This window comes from Nycticebus coucang, chromosome 9 (assembly GCF_027406575.1).
Source record: "Nycticebus coucang isolate mNycCou1 chromosome 9, mNycCou1.pri, whole genome shotgun sequence".
NCBI classification, from domain to species: domain Eukaryota; kingdom Metazoa; phylum Chordata; class Mammalia; order Primates; family Lorisidae; genus Nycticebus; species Nycticebus coucang.
In genome coordinates, this window is record NC_069788.1 from 37880990 (window position 1) to 37898277 (window position 17288).

The 17288-nt window shown below is 54.3% G+C and overlaps 1 protein-coding gene across 6 annotated transcripts in view; it reads left to right on the forward strand.

Moving 5' to 3' along the window:
- The window catches only part of TFEB (transcription factor EB), a 56773-nt gene extending 45943 nt beyond the window's left edge, over positions 1 to 10830 (forward strand). For all 6 annotated transcript variants that reach the window (XM_053601968.1, XM_053601970.1, XM_053601969.1 and 3 more), the window contains exons 2-9: positions 4039 to 4282; positions 4360 to 4614; positions 5427 to 5507; positions 7094 to 7214; positions 7299 to 7355; positions 7919 to 7994; positions 8552 to 8699; positions 9698 to 10830. In XM_053601968.1, the coding sequence (XP_053457943.1) occupies positions 4061 to 4282; positions 4360 to 4614; positions 5427 to 5507; positions 7094 to 7214; positions 7299 to 7355; positions 7919 to 7994; positions 8552 to 8699; positions 9698 to 10177 (1440 nt within the window). In that variant the 5' untranslated portion in view covers positions 4039 to 4060 and the 3' untranslated portion in view covers positions 10178 to 10830. The remainder of the gene's footprint in view (positions 1 to 4038; positions 4283 to 4359; positions 4615 to 5426; positions 5508 to 7093; positions 7215 to 7298; positions 7356 to 7918; positions 7995 to 8551; positions 8700 to 9697) is intronic.
- Positions 10831 to 17288: the final 6458 nt, after the last annotated feature.

Below are 17288 nucleotides of genomic sequence, written 5' to 3' on the forward strand. Positions count from 1 at the left end.
AGGGTCCTGAGGGAATGGATAGGGCACACTGTGCATCTTGGGAGGGGAAGGGGTTCTCTGGGGCGGGGTCAGACCCCTCCTCTCAGAAGGAGGGTGTTATCTGGTTCTTCTGGGAAACACCCACCCTGGTGTCTGCACCCAGTAGGCCCTCTAGGCCCCTGGTGTTACTGCTTGCTCGAATGCTGGACCCTGTCTAGACATGGTGAGTTTGGAATCTGGATGGTGGAGAGGCCTTTTGGTTCTTCCATATCCCTCCTCTTAGTTCTTCTGGCTAGACTGGGCGATAGGGGAAGCTAAGAGTGGCTCCTCAGGCTTTGAGAGTGGGTGGATGTGCTTGGGAGCGAGGGAGGGGGATTGGCATGTCCTGGACCACCCCCTTTGCCCTCTGATCCCCTCAAGCCCCTCCCTTACCCCCACCCACATGCCACCCAAACTAGGGCAAGGGGGGGAAGCTGTAGGGACCCAGCCTGGGAACCAGGGCAAAGGGTGATGGCTGGAACTCTGCTGGCAAAAGGAGCTCTGTGGGATGTGACATTCCTGACAATGACAGGCTGGTGAGTGGAAAAGCCTCACTCTGCCCTGCCTTCCAAACCACCCTGTTGAAACACACAGGACAGGCTGAAGCTGCTAACATTTTCTGATGCAGACCCTTGCTATTGACAATTATCCAACATCCTCCCCTAGGAGAAGGCTCTCACAGATTGCCAGGCAGGTAGTGGGGTAGGGGTTTCTGAGTCCATTTTACAGATGAGAACTGAGGCTGAGCAGGCCTAGCACAGTGTCCTGTCCTCACAGCAAAGCCTGCTCTAGCCCAGGACAGGCCAGGCACCCAGCCCTTTGTCAGAGAAACAAGGGGCTCGTTCTCCTCAAGCCCTCCCCGTGCCGGCTGGCACCACCAGGCCCGGTGCCTGCCTCCACCCCTTGCCAACTGAAGTTAGATTGTCCCTGAGTGGGGAGGGGCTGCCTAGCACTGTGTACGGGGGGTGCAGCTGTGAGAGGGTGGGCTGGGCTAGGGTCGGAACCCGTGAGGTCTGTAAGGCTAGTGTGTATGGGGCACATAGGGGGTGCAAAGACAGGGATGTACCCTGTAGAAGCATGGGAAGGGGGAGGGTGGAGGCATGGGTGGAGGCTGCAGCTGTGTCCCTGCTGCAGGATGGAGGAGGAAGTGGGGAGGGTGCTCCTTTCTCCCTGGGGACTGCCCTGCTAGGACCTGGGCAGAGAGACCCAGGCACTGAGGCACTGGGACAGCCCCTTTACTGAATCATGGCCTAGGAGGGCAGAAAAGGAAGGGAGGTGAGGTGAGGGGTACTGTGTGCTTTCCCACCTTGTAGTGAAGTGGCCCGTGGCAGAGGGAGCCCAGGTGGGGAGCCAGGTGGCTTGGGCTCTAGACCTGGCTCTGGATCAACGAGCTGTGCAGCCAGGGACAAGCTCCTTGTCAGCTCTGTATGAGGTCCTGCCTGCCACTGGTCCTCTGCCCTCATCTCAGGACACTCAGTCTCCCTATGTCTCTGTTTTTTCCTTATCTATTAAAGGAGAATAATAACCAAAACGACCTCATAGGGCTGTTTGAGGTGAAAGTGCTTGGAACCTTGCCTGACACTCAGGAGATGCTCAAAAAATGCAAGTTAATCTTGTTTCTATGATCTGGTGATTTTTGCTGACTATTTGCTAGTACTTTTCACCAATGCTAAGTCCTATATCTGGCATTTGCCAGAACATTGCAGCCTGTGATGCCTTCTATCACCATTCCTAGTGGTCTGGGGTTCACTCTTAGGAGCTTGGGACATAACTCTGGCCTCTGGGCCATACTGGTCAGCTCACCCTGCCAGGCACGTGCTCATCCATGTCTCAGGCGCTCAGCCTACCAGGTGCTGTGTGCTGTGCAAGACATACTATTTTCATTTAACACTCTAACTAATCTTCTGAAGTAGAAACTGTTTACAGATGAGGAAAGTGAGAGGTTAAGTGACTTGCCCAAGGTCACATAGCCAAGAAGTGGCGGAACTGGAATTCAAACCCATGTCTGCCCTGTTCAACAGCCCTTGCTCAACCATGAGGTCAAACTGCCTCTTGCAATATCCCCAAGACAGGACCCTCCAGCCTCTGCAGGACTTTCTTGGAGTTTGGGGTGCCCCTTGGAGCCCTGCACATTTCAGAGAGTCCCAGCCAATCCCAGAGCCCAATGCTTTCATTTAGTGCATGGATAGCTCAGATAGGGGAAGGGACTTGCCCAAGGTCACTCTGTGAGCTAGAGATGGAGTGTTCTGAGCTGCAGGACTTATTCTGCCCATCCCCCTGCCTTCCAGGCTAGGCTTGACAGCCTGTCACTCCTGTCTTGCTGAGACCCATAAAAGATTAGGGCTGATCAGGGTGGTGCCTGTGGCTCAATGAGTAGGGTGCCGGCCTCATATACCCAGGGTGGCGGGTTCAAACCCAGCCCTGGCCAAACTGCAACATAAAATAGCCAGGCATTGTGGCGGGCGCCTGTAGTCCCAGCTACTTGGGAGGCTGAGGCAAGAGAATCATCTAAGCCCAGGAACTGGAGGTTGCTGTGAGCTGTGACGCTACGGCACTCTACCAAGGGTGACAAAGTGAGACTCTGTCTCAAAAAAAAAAAAAAAAGATTAGGGCCGATGTGCTGGCTGTTGGTGGGACGTCCTCTCTGGGCCTTGGCAGCAGCAGGTGCCCTGAAGTGGCCCTCCCCACACAGGGTTGTAATTACTTGTGGACTTGCCTTTCTCGTTTACTAGACTATAGGCTCCACGAGCCCGGGGACTATGGTTGTACCCCCAGTTCCTGGCTCATAAACAATAATCGTTCATTGCATATGCATTCGGCACCTACCACATCCTACCACATCCTAGGCCCTGGATCACAGGCCCAAAGTATAGCAGGGAACAAGACAGACAAAATGTCTGCCCTCAGGGGAGTTTGCATTCCTAGTAAGAAAGAGAAAAACAATGAATGAAATAACTAAGCAAAAATGCATAGTATTTAAGATGATGATGTGTGATATGGAGGTAAATAAGAGGGAAGGGGCATAGGGAGCAAGGGTGTGGGGGGTAAACGGTTTGCAATTTTGATAGGGTACTTGTGGAAGGTAACATTTGAGCCTTGGGGGAAGTGAAAGAGTGAGCCATGATGGCATCTGGGGGAAAAGCATTCCAGGCAGAGGGAGTAGAAGGTACAAAGGCCCTGAGGTGGGGCATGCCTGGGGTGTTTGAGGGATTGCAAAGAGGCTGGTAGGTGTGGCTGGAACAGATGGAACGAGGGGAAGAAAAGGGGGAGATGGAGTCAGAGAGGGTATGAGGTAGGGGAGGATCATACAGGGCCTTTCTGGACATGGGAAGGACTTTGGATTTTCCTCTGAGTAAAGTGGGAGCCATGGAGAGTTCAGAGCAGAGGGAGTGGCAGGATCTGGCTTAAGTTTTAACATGATCCATCTAATTACTGAGTTGCAAGCAGAATGGTGTGGGGCAAGACAGGAGGAGAGAGTCTGAACGTTAGGCGGCTCCTTTAGGAATCCCATTAAGACACAGGTAGGCTGGGCCCCCATTGGTGGTGGTGGAGGGGGCCGCAGAGGAGGATGTGTTTGAGGTCAGATCTAACGGGATCAGCGTGTAGGCATGAGACAGAGCAAGAGGTCCAGGTTGCCTCCAGGAGTTTGAAGCTGACCTGCTGGAATACACGAAGAACAGAGAATCTCCAGCTCTATCCAGGATCCAGAGGCTTGGACTCTCTTCTTTTTTTTTTTTTTGTGGTTTTTGGCCTGGGGCTGGGTTTGAACCCACCACCTCCAGCATATGGGGCCAGCATCCTAGTCCTTTGAGCCACAGGCACCGCCCAGAAACTTGGACTCTTGTCTCAGCTGTGTCACCCACTTGCTCAGGGACCTTGGGCAGATCCTTTCCCCTCTTGGGGCTCAGTGTCTTCCCGTGTATGACGGGTGTGATCCCACTTGCCCAGGCCCATCCCCAAACTCTGGTGCTCTGGGGATAAGTACCTTACAGACCTAATTCCTCCCCCCACCATCTGCAGGGAGCCAGCGCCAGCAGCCACCATGGCGTCACGCATCGGGCTGCGCATGCAGCTCATGCGGGAGCAGGCGCAGCAGGAGGAGCAGCGGGAGCGCATGCAGCAGCAAGCCGTCATGCATTACATGCAGCAGCAACAGCAGCAGCAGCAGCAGCAGCAGCAGCAGCTGGGGGGGCCACCCACCCCAGCCATCAACACCCCTGTCCACTTCCAGTCGCCGCCACCTGTGCCCGGGGAGGTGTTAAAGGTAGGGCCTGCTCTGGCCTGTCCCTACCCCTGCTGGTCCCAGCACTCCCTAGAGTCCTCACCTTCTCCCCCTCCCAGGTGCAGTCCTATCTGGAGAATCCCACATCCTACCATCTGCAGCAGTCCCAGCACCAGAAGGTGCGGGAGTACCTGTCTGAGACCTACGGGAACAAGTTTGCTGCCCATATCAGCCCCGCCCAGGGCTCCCCGAAGCCCCCACCAGCTGCTTCCCCAGGGGTGCGGGCTGGACATGTGCTGTCATCCTCAGCAGGCAACAGTGCTCCCAATAGTCCTATGGCTATGCTGCACATTGGTTCCAACCCGGAGAGGGAGGTGAGTGAGGAGTTAGCCAGTGGCTGCTGCGGCTGGTAGAGCTGGTGCCACGTCTGTGCTCCTGAGATTCCTACTCTAATGGCAGGGGTGGGGGTGCTGCCCTCAAGGAGCCTCAGTCTGAGGGGAAACACAGCCCTGTCCTTGGGGGGCCCCAGTTTGAGGGGCGACACAGCCCTTTCCTTAGGGAGCCCCAGCCTAATGGAGGAAAAACACCATCCCCACTTTTGAAAGCTCTGATAGGTAAGGATGGGCGCGGTGGCTCACGCCTGTAATCCTAGCACTCTGGGAGGCTGAGGCAAGTGGATTGCTTGAGCTCACGAGTTTGAGACCAGCCTGAGCAAAAGTGAGACCCCCCATCTCTACTAAAAATAGAAAATCTGAGGCAAGAGGATCGCTTGAGCCCAAGAGTTTGAGGTTGCTGTGAGCGAAAATGCCAAGGCACTCTATCCAGGGTGACAGCTTGATATTGTCTCAAAAAAAAAAAAGAAAGAAAGAAAGAAAGAAAGCTGTGATAGGGAGAAACCAAACACTCATGTAGGGAAGCCCAGTACACCCACTGCGCTATTGGCAGAAGGCATATGGAGGAAGGTCCTGGGGCAGGTAGGCTCCTTGGGCAGAAGGCCTGCCTGGCCTTGGGGCCAGCGAGATGTGGACAGCTCCTCCCTTCACTCAGTCTGTTTCTTCCTCTCCCAGATGAGCAGGTTGGGTAAGGCGGGCTCCCAGGTCCCTCCAAGTCAGTGGCTGTTTCAGTGCCCCTTCCTCCGGCCCATCTCCTGGTGGGCCCTTCCCAAGTGGACTTTTCTCTTTTCCAGTTTGATGATGTCATTGACAACATCATGCGTCTGGACGATGTCCTGGGCTACATCAATCCTGAAATGCAGATGCCCAACACGGTACTCCTGGCCAGGCTGGGGTGGGTGTGTAAGGGGTGTGGGGGTTGGAGAGCCCACAGTAGCTCTGAGCTTGGAGAGAGCTAGAGACAGGGTCCTCCCCAAGCAAAGCCAGCATCTTTCTGTAGGTGACAAGGGCCCAGGGTCCAGCAGAATTATGGAAGAAGCATGTGCCTCAGCCTCTGTATGGCATGGGGCTTCAGAGGGGAGAGAGGTGCTGGGGCAGTAGGGAAGACTTTCAGAGGTGGGGTGGGAGCAGAGAGAAGGCAGGGAGAGCATTGTGGGATAGGGGTGGGCAATGTGCCCACAGGGAGGCCTGGAGCTGTGGAGTTCCATCAGGGATCTGGCCTCTACCAAGCCCAGGGCCCAGCAGGCAAAGGCCTCTGTCCTTCAGTCCATGGGGCAAATGATATGGGGTTGGCCTTGTCCCCAACCACAAGACCCCTCCTTCTGGCAGCGTCCTGGCAGCGTGACCAACTCTCTGGGTCTCCTGGGCAGAGGTGAGGTGGCAAGCGGGAAGGAGCTGGGTTTGGACTTGAAAGGCCTCACTTCTGGCTATCGTTTTGACCTTGGGAAGTTCATCAACCATTCTAAGCCCATTTTCCCAACTGCAAAATGGGGGTGATGCTATGGACCCACAGGGTTATGGGAATATTTGATGAGGCAAGAAATCGAGGGCAAGGCTGACGAGTGTTTACACTGAGCAGGTGGAGTTACTAGCACCCTGCCCACACTTTCTCCTGGAGGTCCTAAGCCTCCCCTGCTTACTCCTGTCCTCTACCCTGATCCTGGCCCCAGCCCATGCCACCAAGGGAAAGTCCTCAATTCCTGCGGCAGGTAGTCAAGGAGTTAATTCTCAATCCCTACTGTCCTGGTGACATTGCTGGGTGGCTTAGCAGGAGCTGGCTGGGACCAGTTGGGTCTAAACCTGTAGCTAGCAGGGCCAGCAAGGGCTGAGGAAGGAGGGGGCAGGAAGGGAGGGTGCAAGGATCTGTTTGCTTTACTAGTCCATGGTGGGGTATCTGGGTCTAAGATTTGTTTGGTGTGTTTCTATGGCAGGAGCTGAGAATCATTTCCTGCCAGGCCCCTGCTTAAACTACCACTGGCTGACCCTTCCCAAATCCCAGTTCGTCTTTGCAAGTCGAATAGGGCATTCTGGGGCCCACCCCCAGGCCGGTCTCCTGGCCATGTCCACAGCTCACCTGGCAGGCCTGGGACTTGCACTGCTGCCCATGGCCATGCTCTGGCCTCCCCTTCTAGCTTGTGCCCTTCTCCCTGCCTGAAGTGCCTTCCCTCCCATCTCTGCTCAGGACTCTATCGAGTTCCACACCCTCCAGGAAACCCTTCAGAAACTTCAGAACTGATTGGGTGTCCCGCCCTATGGTTTCTAGGGCCTGTCCTGCACTTATCACTGGTTTGATCTGCTCCTTGAGGGCAGGGGCTGCATCGGTCTTATTCAGCTTGGGACTCTGCAGACCTTCAGGTTGAATTGCTGGGTGAAGGGGCCCAGGGTGGACCCGATGCCCCTGGAGTCTCTGGGAATAGCTGCTCTTGGGATGACAGGTCCTCCTCCCCGCCTTACCCTACAGCTGCCCCTGTCCAGCAGCCACCTGAATGTGTACAGCAGTGACCCCCAGGTCACAGCCTCCCTGGTGGGCGTCACCAGTAGCTCCTGCCCAGCGGACCTGACCCAGAAGCGAGAGCTCACAGGTACTGCACCCTCTGTGCCCTGGGTCTCCTCCTCCTCCATCCCCACCCCCACCCCCAACTCCTTTGTCTTCCCCTGGCCTCCAGATGCTGAGAGCCGGGCCCTGGCCAAGGAGCGGCAGAAGAAAGACAATCACAATCTAAGTGAGTCTGAGCCCTCTCTCTCTCCCTCACCTGGACTGGCTAGAAATCCACTCCCTGACCTGGAGCAGTTCTAGAAAGGCTTCCCCACCCAGGGCCAACTCCCTTGCATATGTTTTAAGTTACACTGGTGTAACTCAGTGATGGCTGGGTTTATTTTTGCTCTTTCCACTAGTCCTTTTTAGGAGGGGGTAGGAGAGGGGCTCCTGGGAAAGGATATTCATGAAATCCCCAGTTTATTAGATTGTTTTCTGGTTTGAGGCATGGAACCTGGGGCCACAGAGGAGTTCCATGCAGTGGGGAATAGTCCTCCCAGGTGGCTTCACTGTGCTAACAGCCTAACCCGGGTGGATTATGCCTTGTAGTACCCCTAAATTGTGTCTGGCCTTTGCCCTGGCCCTCCTTACCTCCATAGAAACCCCAATCTTTTGGTTACTCTTTACTTCCTAGAACAGCTCAATCTAAGCTGCAGGTTGCCCCAGGGGTGCTCCTCCCTAGGTGGATGCTTCTCCCCAGGTGGGGTCCTCATCCCTCTAATTGCTCCCTCTGGAATCTGTCACCTGTAGTTGAAAGGAGAAGGAGGTTCAACATCAATGACCGCATCAAGGAGTTGGGAATGCTGATCCCTAAGGCCAATGACTTGTGAGCAGATTTCTGCGAGGGAGGGTAGGGGGCTGGGCTGGGAGGAAGCTGACAAATATTATTTGCCTCCAGCCCCATGTTAGCTGCTAGGATGGGAGAGAATCACTTTTGTGTTTGAGAAAAGACAAATCAGGAGGCTCAAGGCAGATGAACTATCCTGGGAGTGGGCTGGGGTCAAGGAAAGCTTCCTGGAGGAAGAGTCACTCTGGGAAAGTTTCCTCAAGGGCATTGGACTGGTGGAAAGGAGAGAGGTGTGGAGGGGCAGGACTATTGAGAGCCCAGGGTAGGCTTGGCTTTGGACCCTCTTGGGAAAGAGGCTGCTCCAAATTGCTTGGTTCCATGAGATCAGAGAGGTGCGTGGTGGCAACAGAAGTCACCTGGAAGGCCTATTCTGTGCCAACTGAAATCAGCCTCTTCCACAAATAGGGGGTGGCCAGGTCTGGCACTGGTGGGCAAGGCTGGGAGAGGCGACATAGGCTCTGACACCAAATCAGTGGTAAGGACTTGGCCACTCCTCTGAGCGTGCACCTCTGACTTTGCCTGGCCTGCTGCTACAGGGACGTGCGCTGGAACAAGGGCACCATCCTCAAGGCTTCTGTCGACTACATCCGGAGGATGCAGAAGGATCTGCAGAAGTCCAGGGAGCTTGAGAACCACTCTCGGCGCCTGGAAATGACCAACAAACAGCTCTGGCTCCGTATCCAGGTCTGATCCTGAACTTGGACTTCTTGGATAGCTCTGATCCCTGACCCTGACCTGTCTCCTGACCCCAGGGGCAGTCCTTACATTTCCAAAGTTGGAGACATGGGAATGATGCCCATGAGGAAGGAGGATGTATCGGTCAAGAACTTATGCTTTGGTGACAAACAATTCCCAGCACCTTTAAACAACAAATAGCAGCTGAGGTACTGTTTTATGAAACCCTCCTTCTGGGACCCAGGCTGATGGACAGGCACATCTAGAGCTGGCTCTTAAAGACGTGTTACTCTTCACTGGTTCTACTTACATGTGCTTGACCAAGTGAAAGCACACCCTACATCCAATCTCAAGGGAGAAGTAAAGACCAAGCCACCCTGGGCCAGGGAGGTAGAGTGCTGGAATCATTTGGTGCTAGTGCTAGGAATCACCACATTGGCAAACTAAAGAGCAGGGCTTGGGAAAACCAACTCTGTCAGCTGGACGCACAGTTCCAGTCCTGGCTGTGTTGAGGGCATCTTGTTATCTTTGGATCTGAGGCTGGTCCTCTGCACAAAGGATCATTAGACTTCAGCTTTTAAACTTTTCTGCTTCTCATGGTAGATAATACAAATTACATTAAAATCTGACACACATAGACATGCTCAAAGTGAAAAATCAAAGTTTCATGAAGGAACACTCATCTTTAATAGGTGCAACTTGTTCTGATAATTTCTATTCCAGTCTAGTCTAGACAAGTCTTTTTCAACTAAAAATAAATATAGAGAAAGAGCTGGTCAAGAGTCCCTATTTGGTTTCATAACCCACTAATGAGCTGCAACTTGTAGTTGGAAAACACTGGTCTGGACTCTAGAGCTACCCTGTGCTTTCTTCCAGCTGGGACATTTTGCTGTCTTGGGGCCACAAGGGCAGGGGCAAGTGCTGGGATGGAGGTCCAGGGGAGAGGTTGTCTAGCAGCTGGTGCCTATGGTTGTGTGCCCCCAGCCCTCTGTCTGTCTGCCCTGCAGGAACTGGAGATGCAGGCTCGAGTGCACGGCCTCCCCACCACCTCCCCATCGGGCATGAACATGGCCGAGCTGGCCCAGCAAGTGGTGAAGCAAGAGCTGCCCAGTGAAGAGGGCCCAGGGGAGGCCCTGATGATGGGTGCCGAGGTCTCTGATCCTGAGCCGCTGCCGGCTTTGCCTCCCCAGGCCCCATTGGGCCCACCTGCCCAGCCACCATCCCCATTCCATCACCTGGACTTCAGCCACAGCCTGAGCTTTGGGGGCGGAGATGATGAGGGGCCCCCGGGTTATCCTGAACCCCTGGGGCCAGAGCATGGCTCCCCATTCCCCAACCTGTCCAAGAAGGATTTGGACCTCATGCTCCTGGATGACTCACTGCTACCACTGGCCTCTGACCCCCTCTTATCTACCATGTCTCCTGAGGCCTCCAAGGCCAGTAGCCGCCGGAGTAGCTTCAGCATGGAGGAGGGCGATGTGCTGTGACCCTGGCTGCCCCTGTGCCAGGGAACAGGGGCTGGCCTGGGGGCTGGGAGGGCTGGGGCATCCCCTCCAGCCCTCCCATCCTTCAGGCTGCACTTGTGTGTGAATTAGCCACTTGCCCTGCCTCACTATTCCCCATTGACCCTCCTGTTTGGACTTAGTGCCTGCCTGGCAGCCTGTGGGGTCAGGAGAAGCCCCCTCGTACCTGCCTCAGTGCCCCCCAGGGCAGCCGTCTTGGTGAGGCTGGGAGGGAGTAGGAGGTGAAATTGTGAGGGGGAAGAGAGGGACAGGTGTACTAGAGGTAAGACGAGGACTCCTAATGGGGGGTTCCTGTCTTCTGAGCCTGATCTTCCATACCACCAATGAAGGATGTATTGGACCAGAGGATTCCAGAAGCTCCTTCTCTGAGTCAGCGACTGGTCCTGGGGGTGCCCAGGCCTTCCTTTCTGGGATTCAGATGGCAACAAACCCATCCCCTCAGCCTGGCTGCCCCCCGCCTTTGGTGCTAACAGCTCTCCACCAGGTGGTGTGAGGGTGGGGGTGACTAGAAGAGAAGGGCGGCTGGGTTCAGGTTAGATTGCGGGGTCACTGCTGAAAGAGCAGCCCCCTCTGACTTCCCACTTTGTGCCTTTAATAAACACTGTGCTTTGTACCTGCTTGTCCTGTCTCTTTGGAATGGGTCTAGGGCTGACAAAAAACAGAATAATTTCCCCCAAAGGGCCCTCTTCTGGCCGCAGAATTTGGATGCTCCTTGAAGGGGGTTGGGTGAGGGGTACAGGGAATAGCCCATCAGATGGTTTCCCCTACTCCTCAGCCCTGCCCCAGGAAGCTGGAGGTGTAGGCTTACTTTTGGGTCTGGGTGCTGATGGGGGGTATTGTCCCTCCTTGTGGCCACAAGGTGGCGCTGCAGCCACGCTAGTCCTACACCTCCAGCAGTGGCGGCAGACCCAGGAGGTGATGATGCTGGGGACCCGGCTGCTCTTCAACCAAGTCTACCGACCTCAGCTGTTTTTTTTGGGTACTCTTGACCCAGGCTATCTCTGGCCCAGGGTAGGGGGTAAGTTTCTCCTCTCCCCGACCCTACTTCTAGCGGTGACCTCTCCAGATGTCTTTCCCCTCCCCAGATGGGCCAACACCCAGCTTAAGAAGCTCTAGCAAGGTGCTCAGGAGGCAAGGCTGGCACCTTGTCTCTGCTGTAGTGTCTCTGGCAGGACAGGTTTCTGGTAACTGAGGGGCTGCATCTTGCAGTTTCAGGGGAAGGGACCCATGTGAACTATTGGGAGGAGATAGGAGCACAGGATGCTGGTAGGTGTAAGAGACATGGGGCTCTACTATTCCACTCTGGCGCCATCTGCATCAAGTGTGACCCTTTGCTCTCTCTGGGCTGGGATCCCCCAGACACAATAGTCCCTAGAGACCTGCGCTAAGATTCTGGGATTTTCTGATCTCACCCAGGATGGGGAAGTGGCCTTGGGGCAGTGAGGAGCCAAGTGGTATCTCCTTGAGCCCTAGGAGTCTGGGGGGAGGAGGAAAGGGTCTTCTAGGGCAATGTCCAGCTCCCTCTTGGCTTTTCCCAGTCTCTTCAGGCAGAGACCAAAATAGCTTCCCTTCCCTGGGCCCTGAGAGGCTGAAGGGGCCTAATTAAAAAAAAAAAAAAAATCGCAGGATGGAAGTGGCAAAGAGGGCAATTTTCTCTGTGCAAAATGGGAGATCAAATCAACATTGGAGCAATTAATATGTGAGGGGAGAGAAGGAAAGGGGGCTGGTGGCTGGGCTGGCAGAGACTGCAGGATTAATCTCAAGGTCAGATGGAGCCATGGATGACCTTGTGGAGTCTGTGCCAACCAGGGCACTGGTGTCTGCTTCCAGTTCCAGGTCCTACCCCACTGCCTGGGGCTTGCCTAGGCTCTGGGAGCTCTCTCTAAGCCCATTCTGGACTCTGGCTGGGAGACACCTGATGATTCAGGCTTTGGCTGCCTGGCCCTGAAGGGGCTGGAGTCTGAAAGAAATACCTCCCTAGCCCTCTCACTTGGTCTTCTACTTCACCTTGGGGTTTCACTCAGAAGAGTACAGAGCTGCTGCCTGCTTCCTCGTGTAGCCCTCAAGATCGCTGGTACCCCTCCACCTGCTTGCTCATTTCCTGTCCCCGGGGCTCCTTCAGCCCAGCCACCACCTACAGCTTAGGGAGTGTAGTGTGGACTGCACTTCAACAGGACTAAAGGTGTGAGTGGGGTTTTGTCCACAAGAGGGTGCCCCTGGGCCAGGACCTGGCAGCCACTTGCCCTGCTGGTAGGGGTGGTGGAGTCTCAGCTTCACTGTACATTCCAAGCTGTCTGCCTGGGTGGCTTCCATCCTGCCTGGGCTCCTGCAGTCCTGCTGGTTTGGTTAAGGATGGCCGAGGGCTACCTCCAGCATTTCAATAAGCCACCAGAAAGCATTCTTATATCTGAGTCTGGCCTGCACCACCCTCATCTTGTGGTTGGAATGGAGTTGGGCCATCAGCTTTGCCACCTTCAGGCTGGTGGTTGTGAACCTCTGATTAAATAAGAAGGGAATGCATTCTTTTTTTCTTTTGGCCGGGGCTGGGTTTGAACCCGCCACTTCCGGCATATGGGACCAGCTCCCTACTCCTTGAGCCACAGGCGCCGCCCGGGGAATGCATTCTTTAGCCATGTTCTTTATTTGGTGGACAGCACCTTTCTGGGTATCAGGTCCACGGGGGAAAATTCTTTTCAAAAAGGCAGAATGGGCATGTTGGCTATTGTGAAAATGCCTGTCCAAGCTCCTTCATTTCTATCCAAAAAGCCCCCTGGGGCTTGAGAACAAGCAGAGTGTACAATGAGCAGATGTGGGGACAAGCAACTGTAGCTGCCCTCCAGGGTGGGGCGGGAGGGCAGAGGTGGTGCTGGGAGAGTGAGCCCCGCCCCTGCCCCTGCTGTCCTCAGCTCCAGTTCCTGTGTCTGTTGGTCCTGCTCGCTGCCCGCTCTGCCTTAGTACCCACCTCCTCAGCCGTAGGTAGTTCCAGTGCCTGGCTACATCTGCTCCAAGACCTGCTTCCCTTTGGAGCAGGTCTGGGAGGTCAGAACCCGAGTGAGTGGAGAGCAGTTCTTCAGAATGTCCTGCTTGGAAGCCAGGCGCGGTGGCTCATGCCTGTAATCCTAGCACTTGGGAGGCTGAGGCGGGTGGATTGCCTGAGCTCACTAGTTCAAGACTAACCTGAGCAAGAGTAAGACTTCGTCTCTAAAAAGTAGCCAGGCACTGTGGCGGGTGCCTGTAGTCCTAGCTACCTGGGAGGCTGAGGCAAGAGAATCGCTTGAACCAGGAGTTGGAGGTTGCTGTGAGTTAAGATGACACAACACTCTACCAAGGGTAACCAAGTGAAACTCTGTGTCAAAAAAAAAAAAGAGAATGTCCGGCTTGGAATTACATAAGTTTCCATTACGCATGGCCCTTTAAAATTAGAGATTTTTTCTTTATTATTTAGGGCCATTAACTTGGATGGTACATACTGTTGATCCTCTACACATACACACACACAGCCTCCCAAACTGACCCCAAGACTAACACTCCTACCCCCAATCCATGCCCCTGCCCTACCACAAAGCCCATGCTTGGTGGGGGAAACCAAAGTCTCTCCCCAGCACCTCCTGCCCCTGGCCTCCCCCACCCTCACCTCTCAGCATCCAGCTCCCATCCCCCCTCAGCCTCTTCCAGTCTCATCTTTTTTCTTTGCTCTTTCCTTTCCGAGGGGGCAGTGGAATTTATACAATATTTAAGCAGCCAGAGCTGAGTCCAGGAAGATATTATTAATGTAAAAGGGACGGGCTGCAAATGCTTTTGGACCTGGTTACAATTAGAGGGTGATTTTTCTAAAGGTCAATGAATTCAGATAATATCCACAGGGGGGGAGAGAAATTTAATACCTTTTTAGTGAATTAATTAATTATAATATTATATCGGCTTGGGGTTCTTTTCCAGAGTGATTAAGGGAGTGATCTGTCTTCTGTGAGGCCGGGGAGCTGTGCCTGCCGCCAGCAAGGACCCTGTCGCAGGGCTTAGGATGGGGTCCCTTCCTCCTTCTTTCACCCTGTGGTGGCCAAGGAGGTTGGGGTGTTGCCAGGCAGGAGAGGGAGGCAGGTGCTGAGGTCAGGTACAATTAGTGGCCTTTCCCCTAAGCCTGTTGGCCTCTGCAGGCCCAGCCCTCCTCCGGCTGCCATGTCACTAAGCCTCATGCCACAGTGGCCTGCAGAGCCGGGACATGGGTGATGGCCTCTTCCTTTATACTTGGAGAAACTGAGGCCCACTGTGAGTTACCACAGGCTGGGGTGGCAGAGCTGGTTGGACATATAGAGAAGATGAGAAATACCTCTTGCATTATTTCCCAAACCAGGCCTTCTAGAAAATCTTCTCCACTGACTAGAGGTCTATGGAACTAGCTGTGAAATTTTCCTATTTCCAAAAGAGACTCTTTCAGTGTGTGGAATGTGCCCAGGCTCTGCTTATAAAATGAAAATGCCTCAGGAATATTGATACTTCAAGTTACTGCAAGGCCTGGTGAGGGAATAGCCAAGATTTCTGTCTATGAAGGGACCTAGAAGTGTCTAGGAAGAAATGCTTTTCACCCATTTATTCATTCGTTCATATACTCAGTCAGTCATTCAATAAACATTTGTGGCACACTTGCTTTTGTGCAAGAGACAGACTGAAATAGCCCCTCTTGAGCCCCTACCCAACTCATCTTAAGCCCCAGCATACGTCTGAGCAAGGGAGGGTCGGGTGGGGAGACCTCTGTGGTCCCTGATGACAGGAAGCCCAGATGGGATGTGGGAGGAGCAAAGTGGGTGCTCCTTCACTCAGAATATCCTGAGCACCCACTTTGAGCTAGCCCTGTGCTGAGTGTTGGTGATACATCGATAGATGAAAGCCAGCCTAGCTCTCCCCGGGGCATGGTAGACACAGGGAGACAGACCTGGGAGCCTGCAATAATGACTCAGTGGGTTTGGAGAAAGGGGCAGGTGACATTAAGCTAGGTCATGAGGGACCAGGCTGACAAGGGCAGGGGTGAGGCACATGGACAGAGAGGGAGGGGTTTCCAGGCACAGGACACAGTGTGCAAAGGCCTGAGGAATGGGGGCAGCTGCAGATGAAAGGGCACAGTGGAACTGACAGTGACTGGGGCTGGGCGAGCAGCCACCTCTGCTTTACCCCCAAGCCCAGGCATGTTAACTAGGAGACAATTCCACAAAGCTACATGTCTGGGTCCAGGAAGGCAGGGAGCAGCAAAGCCAAACAGACCCGATTTCAATGTGGGCTCTGCCATGGCTCAATGTGTGATGGAGCCCCCTCCCTGCCTCAGTTTCCCATTACCTTCCAAGGTGGTTGTGGGCATTCAAGGAATAATTGAAGGGAAAAGCTAGGCACTGCATTTCACTCATGCTGTGGCTCCAGACATCTCAGCCTCCAGATGGCCCAACAGGGGGTGGGTGGGTGAGTCAGGGCCCTACCCCCGCTATGCCCTCAATTCCTTTTCCCTCTTAAGGGGGGTGCCAGTGGAGGTCCTAGCCTGGCGATCTCTCTTGGAGGGGAAATCAACATTTTTCTCCCTTTTTCCCTTAACCCCATCCTTCCTCCCTTCCTGCCTGTCCCTCTGCTCCCCAACCACCCCTTCTGCCCTGGTTCCCCGTAACAGTCCCCTCCCCCACCCTCTCTTCTTGCTCTGTGTGCGGCGGGCCGGGGAGGGCCTTCCCATTGTACTATTTTTGGGCCCTAAATTAAAATTGATGACATCTTGAAATGAGCAGTGAGGGTAATTTTGCTTCTGAGCTGGGATGCTAATGAGGCCCCTTAATGGTGCAAACGCTGAGCTGACGGGTCGTGTGTCACGCGCAGCGGCGAGGGGGGTAATGGCCACGGTAAGTGCCGGTAATTACACCCTGTCTCGCTGTATTTTGGCAGGCCTGGTGGGAGAGCAGGGGCTCAATCACCTCTGAGAGGGCGCCCCCCACCCACCTCGGGACTGACAGGCAGAGATAGCCCCCTCAGCCCATCCAGGCACCTTGACTCCTGCCTTACTAGCATGAGGGGCCTGAGTACAGGCCCAGGCACACACAGAGGGCGACACACATGGTCACACACACCACGGTCACACCATTCTGCACCCCCCACACATATATTCACCTCCACAGACTGGGCACCTGCAGACACTTGTGTGCTCCCCACACGCACCTCCACACTCTGCAAATGCACAGCTGCACGTACACAGCTGCACACAGATACGTTCCCAAATAGTACTCACGTACTGAACCCTACTGCGCTGCACGTCTGTGAGCGCCACTCCTCTCCAGGCTCTCCTGAGATAGGTATTGTTATTCTTACTGTGTGACACAGAAACTGAGCCTTGGGGGATTCAGCAACTTGTCCTAGATTATACAGCTAGCCAGTGACAGAAGCAGGCCTGGAATTCAGTTCTAGTTTACTGTTTGATCTTCCACCACCGTTTCCTCATATGTACGCATGCATATGCGCCCGTCCCGCTATAAACTCGGCTGCACGCACGTGCACACGTTTATCACACACAGAGCACATGTAGCCTTTGTGCACCAAAAGACACATACAAAGCCCTTGACGCACATGTGCAAGGTGTGCGTGTGTATACAGATGTGTGTGTGCACGTGCTCGGGTCATGATGGTGCAGTCCATGCAGACATAGTATGTCCTGGAGAAAGAAGCCTGGGCAGCATGGGGAACCGGTCATGCGGCCTGTCCAGCCTTTGGCATCTCAATTTCTAAAGAAGGGGAAATAAACCCTACTCCACCTCCCTCCCCAGCACTTAACTGTTGCAAAGGTAGAATGACGGCCACACAGAGGGGTGTGACACGCCCTTCTACAAACGCCACACAGAATCACACACTAGGTACACACACACATTGTATGTGTGTGCATGTGCACTCCCTGTGGTGTCTAAGCTCTGCACACATCCGACACAGTCTTTAGACACTCCTCTGCACACGCATTGTATACATGCTGTGAACGTACACCACGGCACTGGTATAGAGGCCACGTGAACATGCAGACCCCAGCCGAGCGGGGTGGATTGCTTGAGCTCAGGAGTTC